Source organism: Herpailurus yagouaroundi, unplaced genomic scaffold, assembly GCF_014898765.1.
Source record: "Herpailurus yagouaroundi ecotype Mexico unplaced genomic scaffold, PumYag 29, whole genome shotgun sequence".
In the NCBI taxonomy this organism is placed as follows: domain Eukaryota; kingdom Metazoa; phylum Chordata; class Mammalia; order Carnivora; family Felidae; genus Herpailurus; species Herpailurus yagouaroundi.
The window spans coordinates 43,257,303-43,273,951 of NW_024412377.1; the positions used below are offsets into that span (position 1 = coordinate 43,257,303).

Genomic DNA, 16,649 nt, shown 5'->3' on the forward strand with positions numbered 1-16,649 from the left:
AAACATCTTTGACCATTTGCCAAATGAAAAAAATGCTTGGGGGCAAGCATTTAGTCTTTCACAATTAAATATGATGACTAGATTTTTTTTTTTTTTATAGATGCTCTTTAACACTATGAAGTAGCTACCTTTTGTTTCTAGTTCACTGAGGTTTTGCTCTAAAAAGATGTGGAATTTTTGTCAAATAATCTTCTGCATCATTGAATGATCATATGGTTATTTTTTTTTTTTTAGGCTGCTGATATGATGAATGACACCAATTGATTTCATATATTGGACCAACCTTGCATTTTTAAGTTAAACACTACTTGGCCGTGATGTACTTTCCTTTTAAACTATTGCTAAATCTGATTTGCAAATATTCTGTTAAGGATGGCTATGGTCTATGTTCAGGAAAAACATTGACCACCAAATGTTTTTTTCTTATAATGTCTCTGTCTGGCTTTAGCATCATGATTAGTGCTAGCCTCATAAAATATGTTAGAAATCCTTGCTCCTCTCTTTTCTGGAATATATGTATGAATCGGCATTTTTTATTTAGTTGTATTCAAATCTTTTTAAGATCCCTTAATTATCTGTAGATTCTGAAGTGATGCTGTTTCCTTTCATTGCTTGCTATGGATATTTATACCTCCTTTTTCTTTGTATTGCCATGGTATTAATGATCTTTTTAGTCAACATTTTGTTGTTCCTACTTCTTTTTTTCCATTTTTAATCTTTTCAACGTTTATTTATTTTTGGGACAGAGAGAGACAGAGCATGAACGGGCGAGGGGCAGAGAGAGAGGGAGACACAGAATCGGAAACAGGCTCCAGGCTCTGAGCCATCAGCCCAGAGCCCGACGTGGGGCTTGAACTCACGGACTGTGAGATCGTGACCTGGTTGAAGTCGGACGCTTAACCGACTGTGCCACCCAGGCGCCCCTCCACTTTTAATCTTATTTTTATCACTTCCTTTTTTACTTTCTTGTAGTTCACCATACTTTTTTATTCTAACCTATTGAGTTGGATGCTTAGATATTTTCGGGCTTTCTTCTTGTCTGATCTGTACTTACTACAATACATTTCCCTCTATTACAGGTTTAGGTGGAACTGATTTTGTGAATAGTATGCAGTAATTATGTTTTCATATTCTGTTTTACCCATATGGATAACTGAGCCAGAAGCATTTATTGAAGCACAACATTTCTCCTACTGTTCTACATTGCCATATTTGTCGTAATTCAAATACCTCTAGGAAATTATGTTTCTGGATTTTCTTACCATTGGTCAATTTGGCCGCCCATGTGCAATACGTTGTCTTAATTATCACTTTATGGAAAATCTTAGTCTGGTAAGTTCTCTAAATTTGCTCTTCAAAAGTATCTTGGCTAGTCTTACCTTTTAGCATTCCCATATGTAATTTTATAATTAAATTGTAAAAATTTCAAAAAAAGAAAGCTTATTGGGGTTTTGATATAAAATGCATTGAAAACCGTGGGAAATTGATCTTTATTCAGGGACGTTGAGGGATATAATCATATGTCCTAGATTCGGTGCCATGGGCAAACATGGTAAGAGGTACTGTCAAAACTTATCAAGAATGGACTATCAGAATAAGCCTGATACAGAATTAAGCAAAACAGGGCATCAGAGCAAGCTCAATTAACTGATAAAAATGGAGTCCTTGCCACTTTCTAACAGTGGGATGATTCATAAGAACTGTAGCTTTAATTTCACATAATAGAGCTAAATCCACACAGAAATTTGTAGCCAGTTGCTGGTTACCTGCATGCTATTTGGTATTTTGTTGTTGCTCAATAATAAAATAAACTAACTCTATATTTACGAATGGGCTTATTCCTTTGGATTTCAATTTTTCTCATCTCCCCAACAATATACAAATCACTTTGGGGGAAAATGGGCATCTTTAATATTGAGTCTTTCAACCAAAAAACTTGGTAAGTCTCTCAGTTTATTTAATTAAGCCTTGTTTAATTTATTCAGTAATGTTTTATAATTTTCTATATAGAAGTTCTATACTCCATGATTAGACTTACTTTAGGGGGTTCATATTTTTTATGCTAATGTAAATGGCATTTTTAAATTTTCACTCTGCTGATATGTAGAATGTTTACTTTTTAATATTAAAACTATATAAAGCAACTAAACTCCTTTATTTCTAATATTTAATCAGTTATTTTTGTTCTCCTTATACACCACTGCATCATCTATGTCCTTATTACTTTTTCCTTTTTAATCCGATGCCCATTTTCCTATTCTTGCTTCACTGCACTGACCAGCTCCTCTAATAAAATGCTCAAAAAAATAAAAAAAGTATGGTGAAGTATTAAGTCAGTAGGTGCTAAGTCTAAATTTGGATGTTTATAGAAGTCCATTATCAGATCAACAGGCTGCTTGGAGGTTTGTGACAGCAGAAAATCAAATGGGAGGCTTGCAAAGTAGGAATTATGAATCTTTGTTATATCTACAGAAGTTCTGTATCTGTCACTATATAGAACACACTCTTCATTAAATTTCTATGTATTCCCGATATGTTCCTTTTTTTTCTTATCCTTTTTAAAATTTTATTTATTTATTTATTTATTTATTTATTTATTTATTTATCCTTCTCATGCCTTTGTAAGACATCAGTTGGGATGTCTTTCACGAGAAAACATCAGAGCAGCTCAACCCAAAACATGTACTCCTAAGCATTCTTTCCCTGGTATGAATTGTCAATTACATCTGATGACCGTGTTCTCAGCTCACTGCTCATAATGAGACCAAGAATTTGCGTGCACGGACTAGGAAGTTCCCACATCCATGTTAAGCATCCCCTGAAGAGGTTCTCACCCAGGGGGTTCCCATCTTTTCACAACAGACAGTTCAGCCATTGAGGAAGAGGATCTGGTGGGCAGGAAATGTGAAAGAATCAAGTGGAAACTATATAAAGAACTATGTGAACATAAGTATACAGACATTCTCCTTTGTGCCAGGAATGCTCTTCTGCAGAAACCTCTAGCAAGGGTCCTCATCTAAAGCTGCTCATGCAGGAATAGACAACCAAAGCAAAGAGAGGAGATATTTTAGAAATATTAAGTTCTTAAGCCTGTGAAGAGTTTTTCTCTACAAGTGTTCTTTGTTCCCAGAGAAAACAGTTGGGGATGCAGGGCAGGAATCAGAAAATAACTGAAGAGACATTAGACGTGATCTTTATGTGTAACCACCAGTTTATAAATGTATGTAAAAAACAACAAATGCATAATAAAATGTCACTTGAACATACCAAGAATCAAGGCCACTAGGGTCAAAAACAGTAAAATGAACAGTCCTGGGAATGGGTTATCAAAAGCAGAGTGTCTGAAATACAAGTTTAGATGTAGCTTTTACATATTAGTCTTAGCATCCAACTGCATGGAAATGAAAGACAAAAAGAATAATAAATGAAAATGTACTCTTCACTATACTTTTTTTTTTTTACTGATAGGAAATATTCAGATGGGTGAAGCAGGCTTGCTTGAAGTTACACAATCTGCGAGTAGCTGAGCCAGTATTAGAACACAAGACCATCTGGTTCAGTACCAAAGCATTTCCACAACACCAAACTCCCAGTGAGGGAGAATAAATGGGTGATCTGGTCAAGTAGCACCAATTTCAAGATCCAGGATCCTTCCAGAGAGACAGGTCAACTTATATGATTGAGACGGGAAAACGTATAAACATCATCTGATCCACCTATCTTTCCATCTTTGTACAAGAATTTTACATGTATCTTTAGGGGTCATGCTAAGCCCCTCCTTATAATGTAGTTTCTAGGAATTTATTTATTTATGTATGTATGTATTTATTTATTTATTTAACTCAAGCTTTCTTCATGTCCTTTACAGGGAATTACTGTATGGCCAAAATGATGCCAAGCTAATATTAGCTATTTCACAATGTCTGGTTATTATTAATGTGGTATAATATAGAATATGTAACTTGACAACATTCTATATACATAACTTTAAAAGTTTTACACACCATGTTGAAAATGTTCTTCATTTATGATTATTTTCCATCATCTTTGCTGAGTTGGGTATCACCACACTACAGACATCTATAAAGATGTCTTATAAATATCAAATCAATCAGGTTCCTAGTATTTATTAAGGCTTGAGCTAATACTGAAGGCTTTTCTGCATTCAGTTCATTATGATTTTACTACTGTATGAATTCTCTGATGTACAGTGAGTTGTGACTTCTGGATGAAGGCTTTCCCACAGATAGCACATTGATAGGGTCTTTCCCCAGTATGAATTCTCTGATGTAAAACAAGGTCTGACTTCTGGGAAAACGCCTTTCCACATTCAGCACATATGTAAGGTTTTTCTCCTGTATGAATTCGCTGATGCCCTGGGAGGTGAGACTTCTGAGAGAAGGCTTTCCCACATTCACTGCATATATAAGGTTTTTCTCCTGTGTGAATTCTCTGATGTCCAATGAGATGTGATTTCTGACAGAAGGCTTTTCCACATTCACTGCATTTATAGGGCTTTTCTCCAGTATGTGTTCTCTGATGTATGATGAGCTGTGACTTCCGGGAGAAGGTCTTCCCACATTCAGTACATTCATAAGGTTTCTCCCCAGTATGAATTAACTGATGTGTAATGAGTTCCGTCTTCCTGCTGAAGGCTTCCTCACATTGAGCACATTTGTAGGGTTTCTCCCCAGTGTGAATTCTTTTATGTATAATGAGGTGGGACTTCTCACAGAAGGCTTTCCCACATTCAGTACATTCATATGGTTTCTCTCCAGTATGAGCTCTATGATGTATGATCAGCTGTGACTTCTGGGAGAAGGCCTTCCCACACTCTCTACATTCATAAGGTTTCTCTCCAGTGTGAATTCTTTGATGTATAATGAGGGGTGATTTCTGGGAGAAGGCTTTCCCACACTCACTACATTCATATGGCTTTTCCCCAGTGTGAACTCTCTGATGTATAATGAGGGAAGATTTCTGAGAGAAGGCTTTTCCACATTCAGAACATTCGTAAGGTTTCTCCCCAGTATGAGTTCTCTGATGTACGATGAGATGAAACTTCTCACTGAAGGCTTTCCCACATGCACCACAATCATATGGTTTCTTTCCAGTATGAATTCGTTGATGTACAATAAGCTGTGACTTCTTGGCAAAGGCTTTTCCACATGTAACACACACACAGGTTTTCTCCTTAGTTTCAATATTCTGATATTGCATAAGGGATTGTTTACTACTAAAAATGTTCCCACACTGATTGTTATTACAGGGTATTACTCCATTGTGCATTTTCTCAAGATTAGAATCAGATGCACCATAGCTAGATGATTTTCCACATCCCAAACTCTCATCAGGGTTTTTTCTTGAATTACTCTTATTACAACTACGTAGATCAGCATTATATTTCAAGTTCTTTTTAAATACATCATAGCTATGGGATCTTTGTCTTAAAGTATCTGGCTCTATGCACTCTTGAAATATTTTTCCAAAGGCATTATATTTATGGCCTGACTCCACAGTTACTGTTTTGTTGCTGATGACTGTTACTTGCCTGAAAAGCTTGTCTTGGTTTTCCTGACATCTCTGTAGCTGGCCATCATCTTGACAGACTTTTAAAATGGAGTACAATGAACCATCCTTTGTGACTCCTTTCAGGATATTATTACGGAAGGAAACAGACCCCAAAATACATGATTTGGGGTTGTCAAGGTTACTTTTCCTGTCTAAAAGAAAGAAAGATAAAATAAAACAATTATAAAGAACAATAAACAAACAAAAAAAAGAACAATAAACATAATGCAGAAGAACAGAACAAATGATTAATCCAATGTAGTTGATGAACTCAGAACACAGGGACAGAGACAGGCCATCTCCTAACACAGGTCAGCATAAAGTATGATCAGATGAATGGATGGAAAAGGATATTAAAGAGAAAAATTAGAACTGAAGGAAATAGAAATGTATCTGGGTTATTATCACTCTAATCGTGGATTATTCTTCTAGAATTTTCCCATTTCTCCTGCTTTCTGAATGGAAATCCTTTTCACTTTCTGAATTCATTTATCTTATAAACCATTTGCTACATATATACTTAACTATTATCCTGTGACCATTATCCAAAGAAACAAGGTCCCTTCTGTACTCAAAATATTTTAACTCTCTTCAGTCTACTTTCCTAATTAAAAACTAACACAAACAACAGAAAAATCCAAGACCCTGCTATGGATTCAGTATCAGATTCACACCAAGAATCCAAGCTTATGTTCCACTACTTCCCATAACACCTTCTATATATACCATCAGAAACTAGCAAAGTTCTCCCAGAAAAGCCTTCATTCTCTACCTTCAAAGTTTTATTCATACAACCTCTCCCCACCACAATCTGCCTTCACCTTCCTCCTTCAGCATCACCAACACTTAGTATGTTTCAAAGCAGCTACAGCTGCATGCTCCGAAAAACACCTTCTCAAATTCTGCTGCATATTTAGACTTGCATTTTCTCCGAACTTTTAAAATGGTAACTATATTTGACAGATAATTTTGTACACCATGTGCCTGGAGGTCTTACCATGTAAAGTACAACCTATGTTCTTGGGAGGAATTTGCCTTTCTATTGCCTTTTCATAAAAGGTGTTAAAGATATACATATATGCAGAAAGGAAGAAGATCAAGAAGAAATAGCTCCTCCTTATAAAGGTTCAGAATTATTTAATTATTTGTCAAATGCCTACTAAATTCTCAGCACAGGAACAAACAATAAGAAATCTCGATAAGGACAAAACGTCAGCCTCAGGCATCAATCAATTAAGAAAACAAAACAATCTGAGATTTCACTTCCCTTGTCTCCCATCTGCCTGATTTTCATCGGTATAGATCCAATTTGATACGTCTCTCTTGATGATCCATGGATCTTCCCCTTGTTCCAACTTAGAGATGACATCTGGTTTGGAAACTGGATATCCTATTAAGTGGAAATCACAGAGGAATTGGGATTGGGGGCACTGAAGGAAAAAAGAGAAGGTGTTGTTTCAGAAGGGCTACAATGAATCAGTCCAGTTGACTCTCAGCAAACACCATGACCTCTGTTTGGGAAGATCTGAAGATCGTTAAGTCATTATATATCTCAGGAACCACCTAAGCACAGCACCTGATAAGGAAAGGCCCTTGGTTGGACAAGTCTGAGTGATGCAGGGAAGCCATCCTTACCCAATGAGATCACGTGGCTGAAGTTCTCCAGCATCACATCTCTATACAGGGTCCTCTGAGCAGGGTCCAGTTGCTGCCACTCCTCTTGGGTGAAATCCACAGCCACATCCTTGAATGATACCAACCCCTGTAACAGTATATTCCTGTTCAGTCTGAAGTGACCATTCTCATCATTCCTACTATAGTATATAAAACTACAACTACACCTAGTTTTGTATCATAGTATTTGGGAGAAACAGCACAAAATCTTGTCTTTACAAGAAGAGACAGATTAGGAAAACAGAAGAGGTAAATCAAAATGCCTACCTAATACAAATGGTAATTTAATAAATCATAAGGGCAGCATTCAAATAACTGAGAGGAAAACAGATTATTCAAAGAATAATACTGAAACAACCGGAGAGTCAACAGGAAAGGAAGAATGTTGAATCCATACGTTAAAGGTGGAATTAATTGTATGCTCTTAAAATTCATATGTTGTATGCTAACTGCTAGTTTCTCAGAATGTGACCTTATTTGAAAACAGGGTCACTGCAGATTTAATTAGTTCTATGAGGTCATTAGGATGGACCCTAATCCAATATGACTAATATCCGTATGAAAAGGAGAAATTTGAACACAGAGACAGACACACACAGAAGAAAGATGATATGAAGAGACATGGGGAGAAGATGGTCACCTATAAGCCAAGGAGAGGGGTCTGGAAGATTGTTCTCTTACAGCCTTCAGAAGGAATCAACCCTGCTGACACTTTGAGTTTTGGCTTCTAGCCTCCAGAACTTTGAGACAATAAATTTCTGTTGTTTAATCTACCCAGTCTGTGGTCTGTTGTTAAGGTAGCCCTGGAAAACTAATACACCATATTTTATGTCTTGAGAAATGCAAAACATACATTCTAGATGAAGCAAAAAATTAAATTCTAAAAACATAGCCAAGAGCATAAAAGTAACAAAACATGGGAAGATTTTTATTAATAATTACAGAGCAGAGAAAGCTTTTGTTTTTTGTTTTTTTTTAATGTTCCTTTTTTATTTATTTTGAGAGAGTGAGAGAGACACAGAGAGAGGGAGTGAGCAGGGGAGGTGCAGAGAGAGGGGAAGAGAGAGAATCCCAAGCAGATTCCATGCTGTCAGCACAAAGCCTGATGTGGGGCTGGAACCCACAACTGTGAGATCATGACCTGAGCCAAAACCAGGAGTTGGGCACTTAACCGACTGAGCCACCCAGGTGCCCCTAGCAGAAAAAGCCTTTTAAAATAAGAGATTAAAAATAGAAAAAACACATATAGAGAATCACAGAATGTCAGTGTTCTTGAAGATCATAATGTGATACCCTCAATTTATAGGAAAATAATCATAGCTTCACCTCAATTATGGTTCTCCGATATATCTATATATATATCTATATATACATATAGATAGATAGATAGATAGATAGATAGATAGATATAGATATAGATATATAGATATAGATATATAGATATAGATATATCTATATATATGCAATAACTAGTAATATAATGAAGTATACCAATTACAGTAGCAATACTGAAAAGAGACATAATGAGAAATGTACAGGAAACACTCATAAAAAAATAAGATTATTGATGTGACATTAACACACAAAAAAAACTTGGGTAAGTGTAGAGCTGTAAGGTATTTCTGGAGGGGAAAGGGACTGTTTTAATTAGGTCACCATCATGTTCACAGTTGTCATCTACTAGAATCTGAGTGATGTTTTTCAGCTTTTCCTCCTAAATATTTCATTATTATCAAATATTGCTTTCAGAACAAAAACAGATTAAACACGGTTTCCACTATCAACACTCCCTGCTTAAAAGTATCCACTGGTTCTATCCTTTCGTATACAATCAGTCTCAATCATCTCAGTCCCACGCCAAGTCCCATATTCACACCATCAAGCTGCCAAACATTTAATTTGTCCTTAAAACAACCTTATTAACTTTCTCATTTTACATATGAGAAAACCTAGAATTACGGTAGTTCAGTAATCACTTGCCAGAGGTCAGGCACTGAAGATATGATTAACTCTCAGCTTTAAAAAGCAGGTATTCTGATTCAATAGCTCCACACTGCCTCCTTGATATTGTAAACAAGGTCTTCTGTATTTTATTGTGTTAATAACACCCTTAGTCAAACTTCCAATGAAACACCCTAGATTTTCGTTTTCCTCAAATTCTCAGCCTTCCTAAAACCACTCTGCCCTCTCTACTTTTGTAAATGTTGTTTCCCATCCTCATCCTACTTCTCTCATGATCTAAAGCTCAATAATTTTTTAAGCCTATTTTCTAACTCCTTATACAGCTGGTTGCTCCCCCCTCTCTGTTTTAACAGTTCCTTGCTCCCATATCTATTATAAAATTTTTATGTGTCAATGCTGCTTTCCATGTCTGTTTACCTAATTTTTCTCTGCATTCCTCCCAGAAAAAAAACCATACCGAAATCTTCTTGAGATACTCCACAGCCAGTCAATGCATGTGACACACATTAGGTACTCAAGAAATGTTCACTAAAAAAAGGAATGAATTAAGTTTACAGAAAATAAAATAAAGTTCATATTTAACTAAGAATAGTTCTGTGGATTAATCAGTTACATTCTTTTGATCTAAAGAACAGTGACATGAGAAAGAAAATAAATGTGGAATGTAGAGAAAATCCATTCTGATAGGAAGTTTAAGAGATGTAATTTTAACATTCTGATTTTGCTTTATGAATTATACTCAAATGCTTCATTATACTAAGTATGCATAAATTTTGTTAATTTTGAGAAAAATATAATGTATAATCAGTGGGAAATTGTACTCTTATCATCTACAAACAAATGTTTATGGCTTGGGTGACTGGGAGAATGGAAGAGAGAAGGTGTTAGAAGAAGAAAGGAAGAATAGATATGTGTGCAAATAATGACTTCACTTCTGGACAGTATGGAAAAAATATAAATCCCTCTTCCTAAAGGAACAGGCATACAATCAGTTAATAAGCCCCAGTAGTTGGATTTATTAAGCTAATAAAAATCCATTTTCATTCTCTAAAGCTACTCCAACAAATATAAGACTAACTAGATACGTAAAACCTTCCAGTTGCCACATTCAGAAAATTATTTTCAAATATATATAGGTATCTCAATATACCCAAAATATAATTTCAAAGTATAACTGACCTTTAAAAATTATTAGTGTGCTTTTTGGAATTGTGTCTTCTAAACTCAGTATGTATTTTACACTTAAGGCACACCTCAATTCAGGCTAACCAATTTCAAGTGCTCAGTAATCACATGTGGCTGGTCGCTCTGCACTGAACAGCACAACTCTAAAGCCACTGACATTCAAGAAAAAAAACAAAACAACCTTATCTTTTTGCAATAGAACCCACCTGTTAAGCTTTACTATAAAATACACATGAGCACTCCTAATGCAAAAATTGATTATTATATTTGATAATAATAATGATGACAATATAATAACAATACCAACAATTAACACTTAATTTAGAACAAACCATCCCAGGTACAATTCCAGGCATGGTTTTTATTTACTTAATTCTTACAACAACCCTATGAGGTTTCTAATCCCCATTTTACAGATAAGAAAACAGTCACTGTTTGACCAGGCTGGAAAGAAATATCATGCATCCGCTAAGATAATAAAGAATTCTAGGGGCACCTGGGTGGCTCAATCGGTTGAGTGTCCAACTTTGGCTCAGGTCAAGATCTCATGGTTCATAAGTTTAAGCCCCACATCAGACTCGATGCTGTCAGTGCAGAGCCCACTTTGTATCCTCTGTCTCCCTCTCTCTGCCCCTCCCCCGCTGTGCTCTTTCAAAAATAAATAATCATTAAAAAAAAAAAAAAGAATTCTAGGTACTGGCATAGGAAGATATTCAAAATGTATACAAAAATCTTTACCTGGGACAATTAAAAAGCAAGTTTTGCAGCACGGAATCTTTACTGTGTAACATTATTTCTCCAAGAGAAAAACACAAGAAAGTAAGAGACACTCTTATACATTTGTACTTTCACATGTACACACTTAATCATAGTTATATTGAAAAAGTTTGGAAGATTACAAACAAATGGTTAACACTGATAGTCTTAGAAGGAGGAGAGTTAAAAGGTTTAAATTTTTATCATTGATATAGTTTGAAATTTATATACCATGTACATAGCCAGTGTTGGCAGGGAGAAAAATCATTACACACTATTAAAAATGGAAGTGCATGGGGCGCCTGGGTGGCGCAGTCGGTTAAGCATCCGACTTCAGCTCAGGTCACAATCTCACGGTCCGTGAGTTCGAGCCCCGCGTCAGGCTCTGGGCTGATGGCTCAGAGCCTGGAGCCTGCTTCCGATTCTGTGTCTCCTTCTCTCTCTGCCCCTCCCCCCTTCATGCTGTGTCTCTCTCTGTCTCAAAAATAAATAAACATTAAAAAAAAAAATTAAAAAAAAAAATGGAAGTGCAGAGAAAGAACTGGCCTCAAGTTGGAAAGTGATCCTACACAATCTGAAACCACAGCAAAGGGTATGGAGTATCAGGGACCCATGCTCTACAAAGCTTTGCCGGAGAATTATAATGTAAGAACTGCCCTTTGGGAGAAAAATAGATTTTGGAAGACCACTCAAAATGCACCCATCCTGTGTTATCTAGATTTTAGCAGTAGGTAAAACTGGACAATAGGAAGCCTCTATAATCAATCAGGTCCTCTAAACCAGAAATCTAACAAACTTTTTCAGTAAAGCATATATTTTCAGCATTGCAGGTCATACGGTCTCTGTTGTACTTACCCAATGCTGCCATTGTAGCAGGAAAACAGCTACAGACAATACGTGAACAATAAAACTGTCCATAAAAATAGAGAACTGAATTTGGCCTATGGGCAATAGTTTGGTGAGCCTAGCTCTGTAGGATAAAGTTCACGGAGTCTGGCTATGACACTATAACTTCCCTCTAAAAGAGATCATTTTGTGATACAGCTACCAGAAATCTACTGTTGCATTTACCACAGGAGTGCTGCTAAGAATACTGTGTACTCCATCATCTAGACAAAGACCCAGAATGGAAATTTGTTTTAGTCTTACGTGGTAAGAAAGAATTTCTTCCCATGGGAAACTGATCTGTTTTCTCTTTAGAGGGCTGTAAATCAATTAAGTGGTGATGTCTTCAAGAAAGATCAGAAAAACTGGTACATTCGTTTTTAAAAATGTTTTCAGGCCAGGTTTATCTACGTGTTCCCTAGAAACGCTTTCTAGGTCTTAACTTTCATTTTGGCTACCTTCTCCCTAATCCAAATTTTAGCTATCTGCACTATTCCATTTGGTTGGACAGAAAATGAAGGAAATTCTTAAAATTAAATACAAAAGCAACTCACCTGGGACTTCATCATTCTCTGCTCTCTTCTACAAGAGCAGATGTCTGAAAAAGCAAAACTGGTGCTCAGATGGGCATTTTCACAGACCAGACCGTCTGCTGCTTCCACATTCACCAATCTAGAAACAACCACTAGAATCAGCTGTATGATGACACCAGTGGGGATAAGGCTATTTGGTCCTTGAGAGGGTCAGGAAGCACTAGGTGAAGGAAGTCCTCTTGTGACCACACTATGAAGATACAGAACTTGGTCAGGGTGGTTTAATTGTAAAGATGTGAAGGTATATTTCACACTGACTTACTAACAGCTTATTGTTTCCCTATGAATCAGTAATTCTATTTGTAGAATATTCTCATAAGGCAATAAACATGAATGGATATGTATAAAGTAAACTGTAGATGGACTGCTCCAGCAACAAGAATGGCCATGACCAAATGGAAAACTGAGAAATGTATTCCCTTATTCCCCAGAAAGAACCAGCAGCTGAATTCCAATAATCTCCCAACAGGTCTTCTGTAATTTCCCCCAACTCAGCAAACTCTCTTGCCAATCAATATTCATGGACCAAAATGTTAATTTTAAGATGTTTTCTGTTTAAACTATTATTACAGATTTTCAACAGTGCAGTCATCTACATATAAAAATGGTGATAGGTTGGAAACACTCATACAAGAGAATACACTACAATGCAGGAAGGCATATTACCCCGTCAATTTTTCTCAGCCCCAGAAGGAGTCATTCAGACAAGACTGAACTGGTTCAGAGCAACTGAATGCTCCCAAGACAGGGAGGCTGTTTTACATGGGGTATTCCAGGCGTTGTCAAAACTGATCTGGAAGGAAACAATCAAGAGAAATAGTTATACTCATCTCTGGGTACCCAGCAGGTGCTCAGTAAGTGTTTCTTGAATAAAACAACATGATTTCAATTCTTAGAAAAAGGTAGGCTGAAAATCATACTTTTGATAACAATCCATCCTTTTAAATTTGTTTGGTCTTGTTTTCAAATGACCATTTTGGGGGAGACGAGGACCAGGCTAAGGGCGCAATGGTGGACCGCCAAGGGGTCTGACCTTTAAGAACTCAATGGCTGCCTAAAACCTGTGGAAACTTTAAAGTATGTAAAAGCCTTTCCCGAAAAGTAGGGCTGATCATCCCTGATCCCATTATTGCTCCCTCCAAATTTCTGAATCCTTGGGTCTAGCAATGACACACCCACAGAACTCCCCCATGACCACTACATCACTGACCACCACATGGATGGTCATTTAGTCCGCAGCCTCCTCACCAATCCCTGATTCTCCAGAGTCCCATCAATCACTGACCCCAGTCAGTCCTCCTACACGCCATTTCGGATCCCACAGACAACTCCATCACTGACACATTATTCCCCAATTACTAATCTCATACCTCACTCCAACCCTGACTCCCAAATAAACCCAACATGAATCCCACACACCTCCCCACCCGTGACTTCATAAATCTCCAATCACTGACCCTCACAGACCCCTCCCCTCCCATTATCAATCCAACAGACTCACCGCACATACCCGCCTTCTGTCTTGCGGCTCCGTTATCAGGTCTCGAAACGCCCATCACGGCTTTAACCGGGACGGCTGTCACAGCCATACTGCTGAACTCTCCCGCTTCCTGTCTGGGTGAGCACAGCGCGGGGCTCCCGAGCCTGCGCCGAGCGGTACTGGGAGGTTTTGCCCACTCCGCATCCTCGGCGGCTTTGTTCAGGAGGCAGTATGGCCGCCCCCAGGTGCTATGTCGGAACTGGAGCCGCCATCTTGAGAATTCGGTCAGTTCCGTACACGCGGAGGAATTCGGTTCCTTCCGAGCAGGAGTTTGGGGTGTGCCACCGCCCCCTGCCCCAGGGAAGGGGGCAAGCTGACGGAGAGGAGGATTTTATGAACCAGCTAGGTGCGAGGTTTTGCAGAGAGCTTTTACAGGTTTGGGGAAGAAATTTGAGTGATACGACCCCTACTAGAAGACTGCATTTGGTGAAAGAGGAAGAATTTCGAATGTTAAAATACTCTCATGGACGGCACTCCTTAAATATGTTTGTAATGGTACAGCCTACACCGGGAGGTTCGCCTAGCTTGGAGGAGTGAGGGTAGAATGGCACAGTTCCTCCGCGGAGATCCCACTGTGGGCGCGAAGTGGGGGAAGAGTTCACTGGTGGGCGGAGGAGGGGAATCCACAGTAGAAATGAACTTTATAATAAAAACTGTTATAAGGGATTCTCTAGGGGAAATTAGTACTACTAATTGCTGTAAGTTGCTGAGGCTGCCTGAAGGGAAAAGGAACATTCAGAGGCAGGGAGGAGGAGGAGACGGAGGCACAAAGCGTTGACGTGGAGAAGCCGGCGAGAAGAGGAGCAGCGATCCTGCTGCTAAGGAGAGGGCTGTGTAGACAGCGGTGGGAGCCGGAAGGACCGAAAGCAGGATGCGTAGGAACAGAAGTGGGAAGCTAGGGGACACAACACGGGAGAAGCGGGGGGAGATTGAGACCGAGAAAGGGAAGACTGAAAAAAAAAATGGAGAGGAAGCGGGGAGGAGGTTAGATTTCAGGAAAACATCACTTGAAAAAATAATGAACTACAAAGCACTTACCATAACCTTTAGGTACTTCAGGCTTTTATATTAAAAAAAAAAAAAAGGGCTAACTAATGTTTCCTGTGCTTAAATAGATATGCTTTTGAATCATCAGTTTTTGAAAGAGCCATGAGATTTTTGGCTTACGTAATTAAATGAATAGCAGTTTTACATTTGAGCAGTTTTATCATGTCAAGTAAAAACAAATCGATCTAGATGAGAGATTTTATCCAGAAAGATGGTTGCAACAGGGAGAACACTTCATTCTCAGAAATCTGCAAAGCATCTCAAAATCAAACCTTACCTTTCCCCACCCCCGCCCCGCCCCCCCCCCCTTTTTTTTTATAGAGGGTTAAGAAGGGTTAGCAGTAACCTTCAACAGGTAGGAGTGCAAGTGGCAAAAACAGGACACTTAAAAATGTTTCTCGGTGGGGCGCCTGGGTGGCGCAGTCGGTTAAGCGTCCGACTTCAGCCAGGTCACGATCTCGCGGTCTGGGAGTTCGAGCCCCGCGTCAGGCTCTGGGCTGATGGCTCAGAGCCTGGAGCCTGTTTCCGATTCTGTGTCTCCCTCTCTCTCTGCCCCTCCCCCGTTCATGCTCTGTCTCTCTCTGTCCCAAAAATAAATAAACGTTAAAAAAAAAAGTTTCTGGAGTTCTCAGATTCTGTGAAAAAGCTGTTAAGGGAGGATGTTATGCATATACATATTGCTTTGCTTTATGTGGTTAAACTTGGGGACCAGCCAAGTTTAGGGGCCTGTGGAAAAGAGAGGGGCCTAACTATTGATCAAGGAAGAGCGTAAAATAGCAATTGCACTACTAGGTATTTATCCAAGGGACAAAGGTGTGCTGTTTCGAAGGGACACATGCACCCCCATGTTTATAGCAGCACTACCAACAATAGCCAAAGTATGGACAGAGCTCAAATGTCCATTGATGGATGAATGGATAAAGATGTGGTATATATATACAATGGAGTATCACTCGGCAATCAAAAAGAATGAAATCTTGCCATTTGCGGCTATGTGGATGGAACTAGAGGGTATTATGCTAAGTGATATTAGAGACAAATACCATATGACTTCACTCATATGAGGAATTTAAAATACAAAGCAGATGAACATAAGGGAAGGGAAGCAAAAATAATATAAAAATAGGGAGGGGGCAAAACATGAAAGATTCTTAAATATGGAGAACAAACGGGGTTGCTGGAGGGATTGTGGGAAGGGGGGTGGGCTAAATGGGTAAGGGGCATTAAGGAATCTACTCCTGAAATCATTGTTGCAGTATATCCTAACCTGGCTATAAATTTAAAAAGTAATTACTTAGGGGCACCTGGGTGGCTCAGTCGGTTAAGCGGCCGACTTCGGCTCAGGTCATGATCTCGCGGTCCGTGAGTTCAAGCCCTGCGTCGGGCTCTATGCTGACAGCTCAGAGCCTGGAGCCTGTTTCAGATTCTGTGTCTCC

At 38.5% G+C, this 16,649-nt stretch overlaps 1 protein-coding gene across 3 annotated transcripts; it reads right to left on the bottom strand.

Moving 5' to 3' along the window:
* Window positions 1-3,188: 3,188 nt before the first annotated feature.
* On the bottom strand, window positions 3,189-15,106 carry LOC121045192 (zinc finger protein 300). Of its 3 annotated transcripts, none has more exons than XM_040497902.1 (6): window positions 14,128-15,106; window positions 13,293-13,419; window positions 12,588-12,631; window positions 7,207-7,333; window positions 6,839-6,961; window positions 3,189-5,723 (listed from the first exon to the last, which is right to left on the bottom strand). In XM_040497902.1, the coding sequence occupies exons 3-6, from the start codon at window positions 12,600-12,602 to the stop codon at window positions 4,174-4,176; spliced, it is 1,815 nt and encodes a 604-aa protein (XP_040353836.1). In that variant the 5' UTR covers window positions 12,603-12,631; window positions 13,293-13,419; window positions 14,128-15,106; the 3' UTR covers window positions 3,189-4,173. The 3 variants fall into 3 exon arrangements, with proteins under 3 accessions (XP_040353836.1, XP_040353837.1, XP_040353835.1); XM_040497903.1 differs by having other exon boundaries at window positions 12,588-12,705; window positions 14,137-15,105; XM_040497901.1 differs by having other exon boundaries at window positions 12,588-12,705; window positions 14,128-15,105.
* Window positions 15,107-16,649: the final 1,543 nt, after the last annotated feature.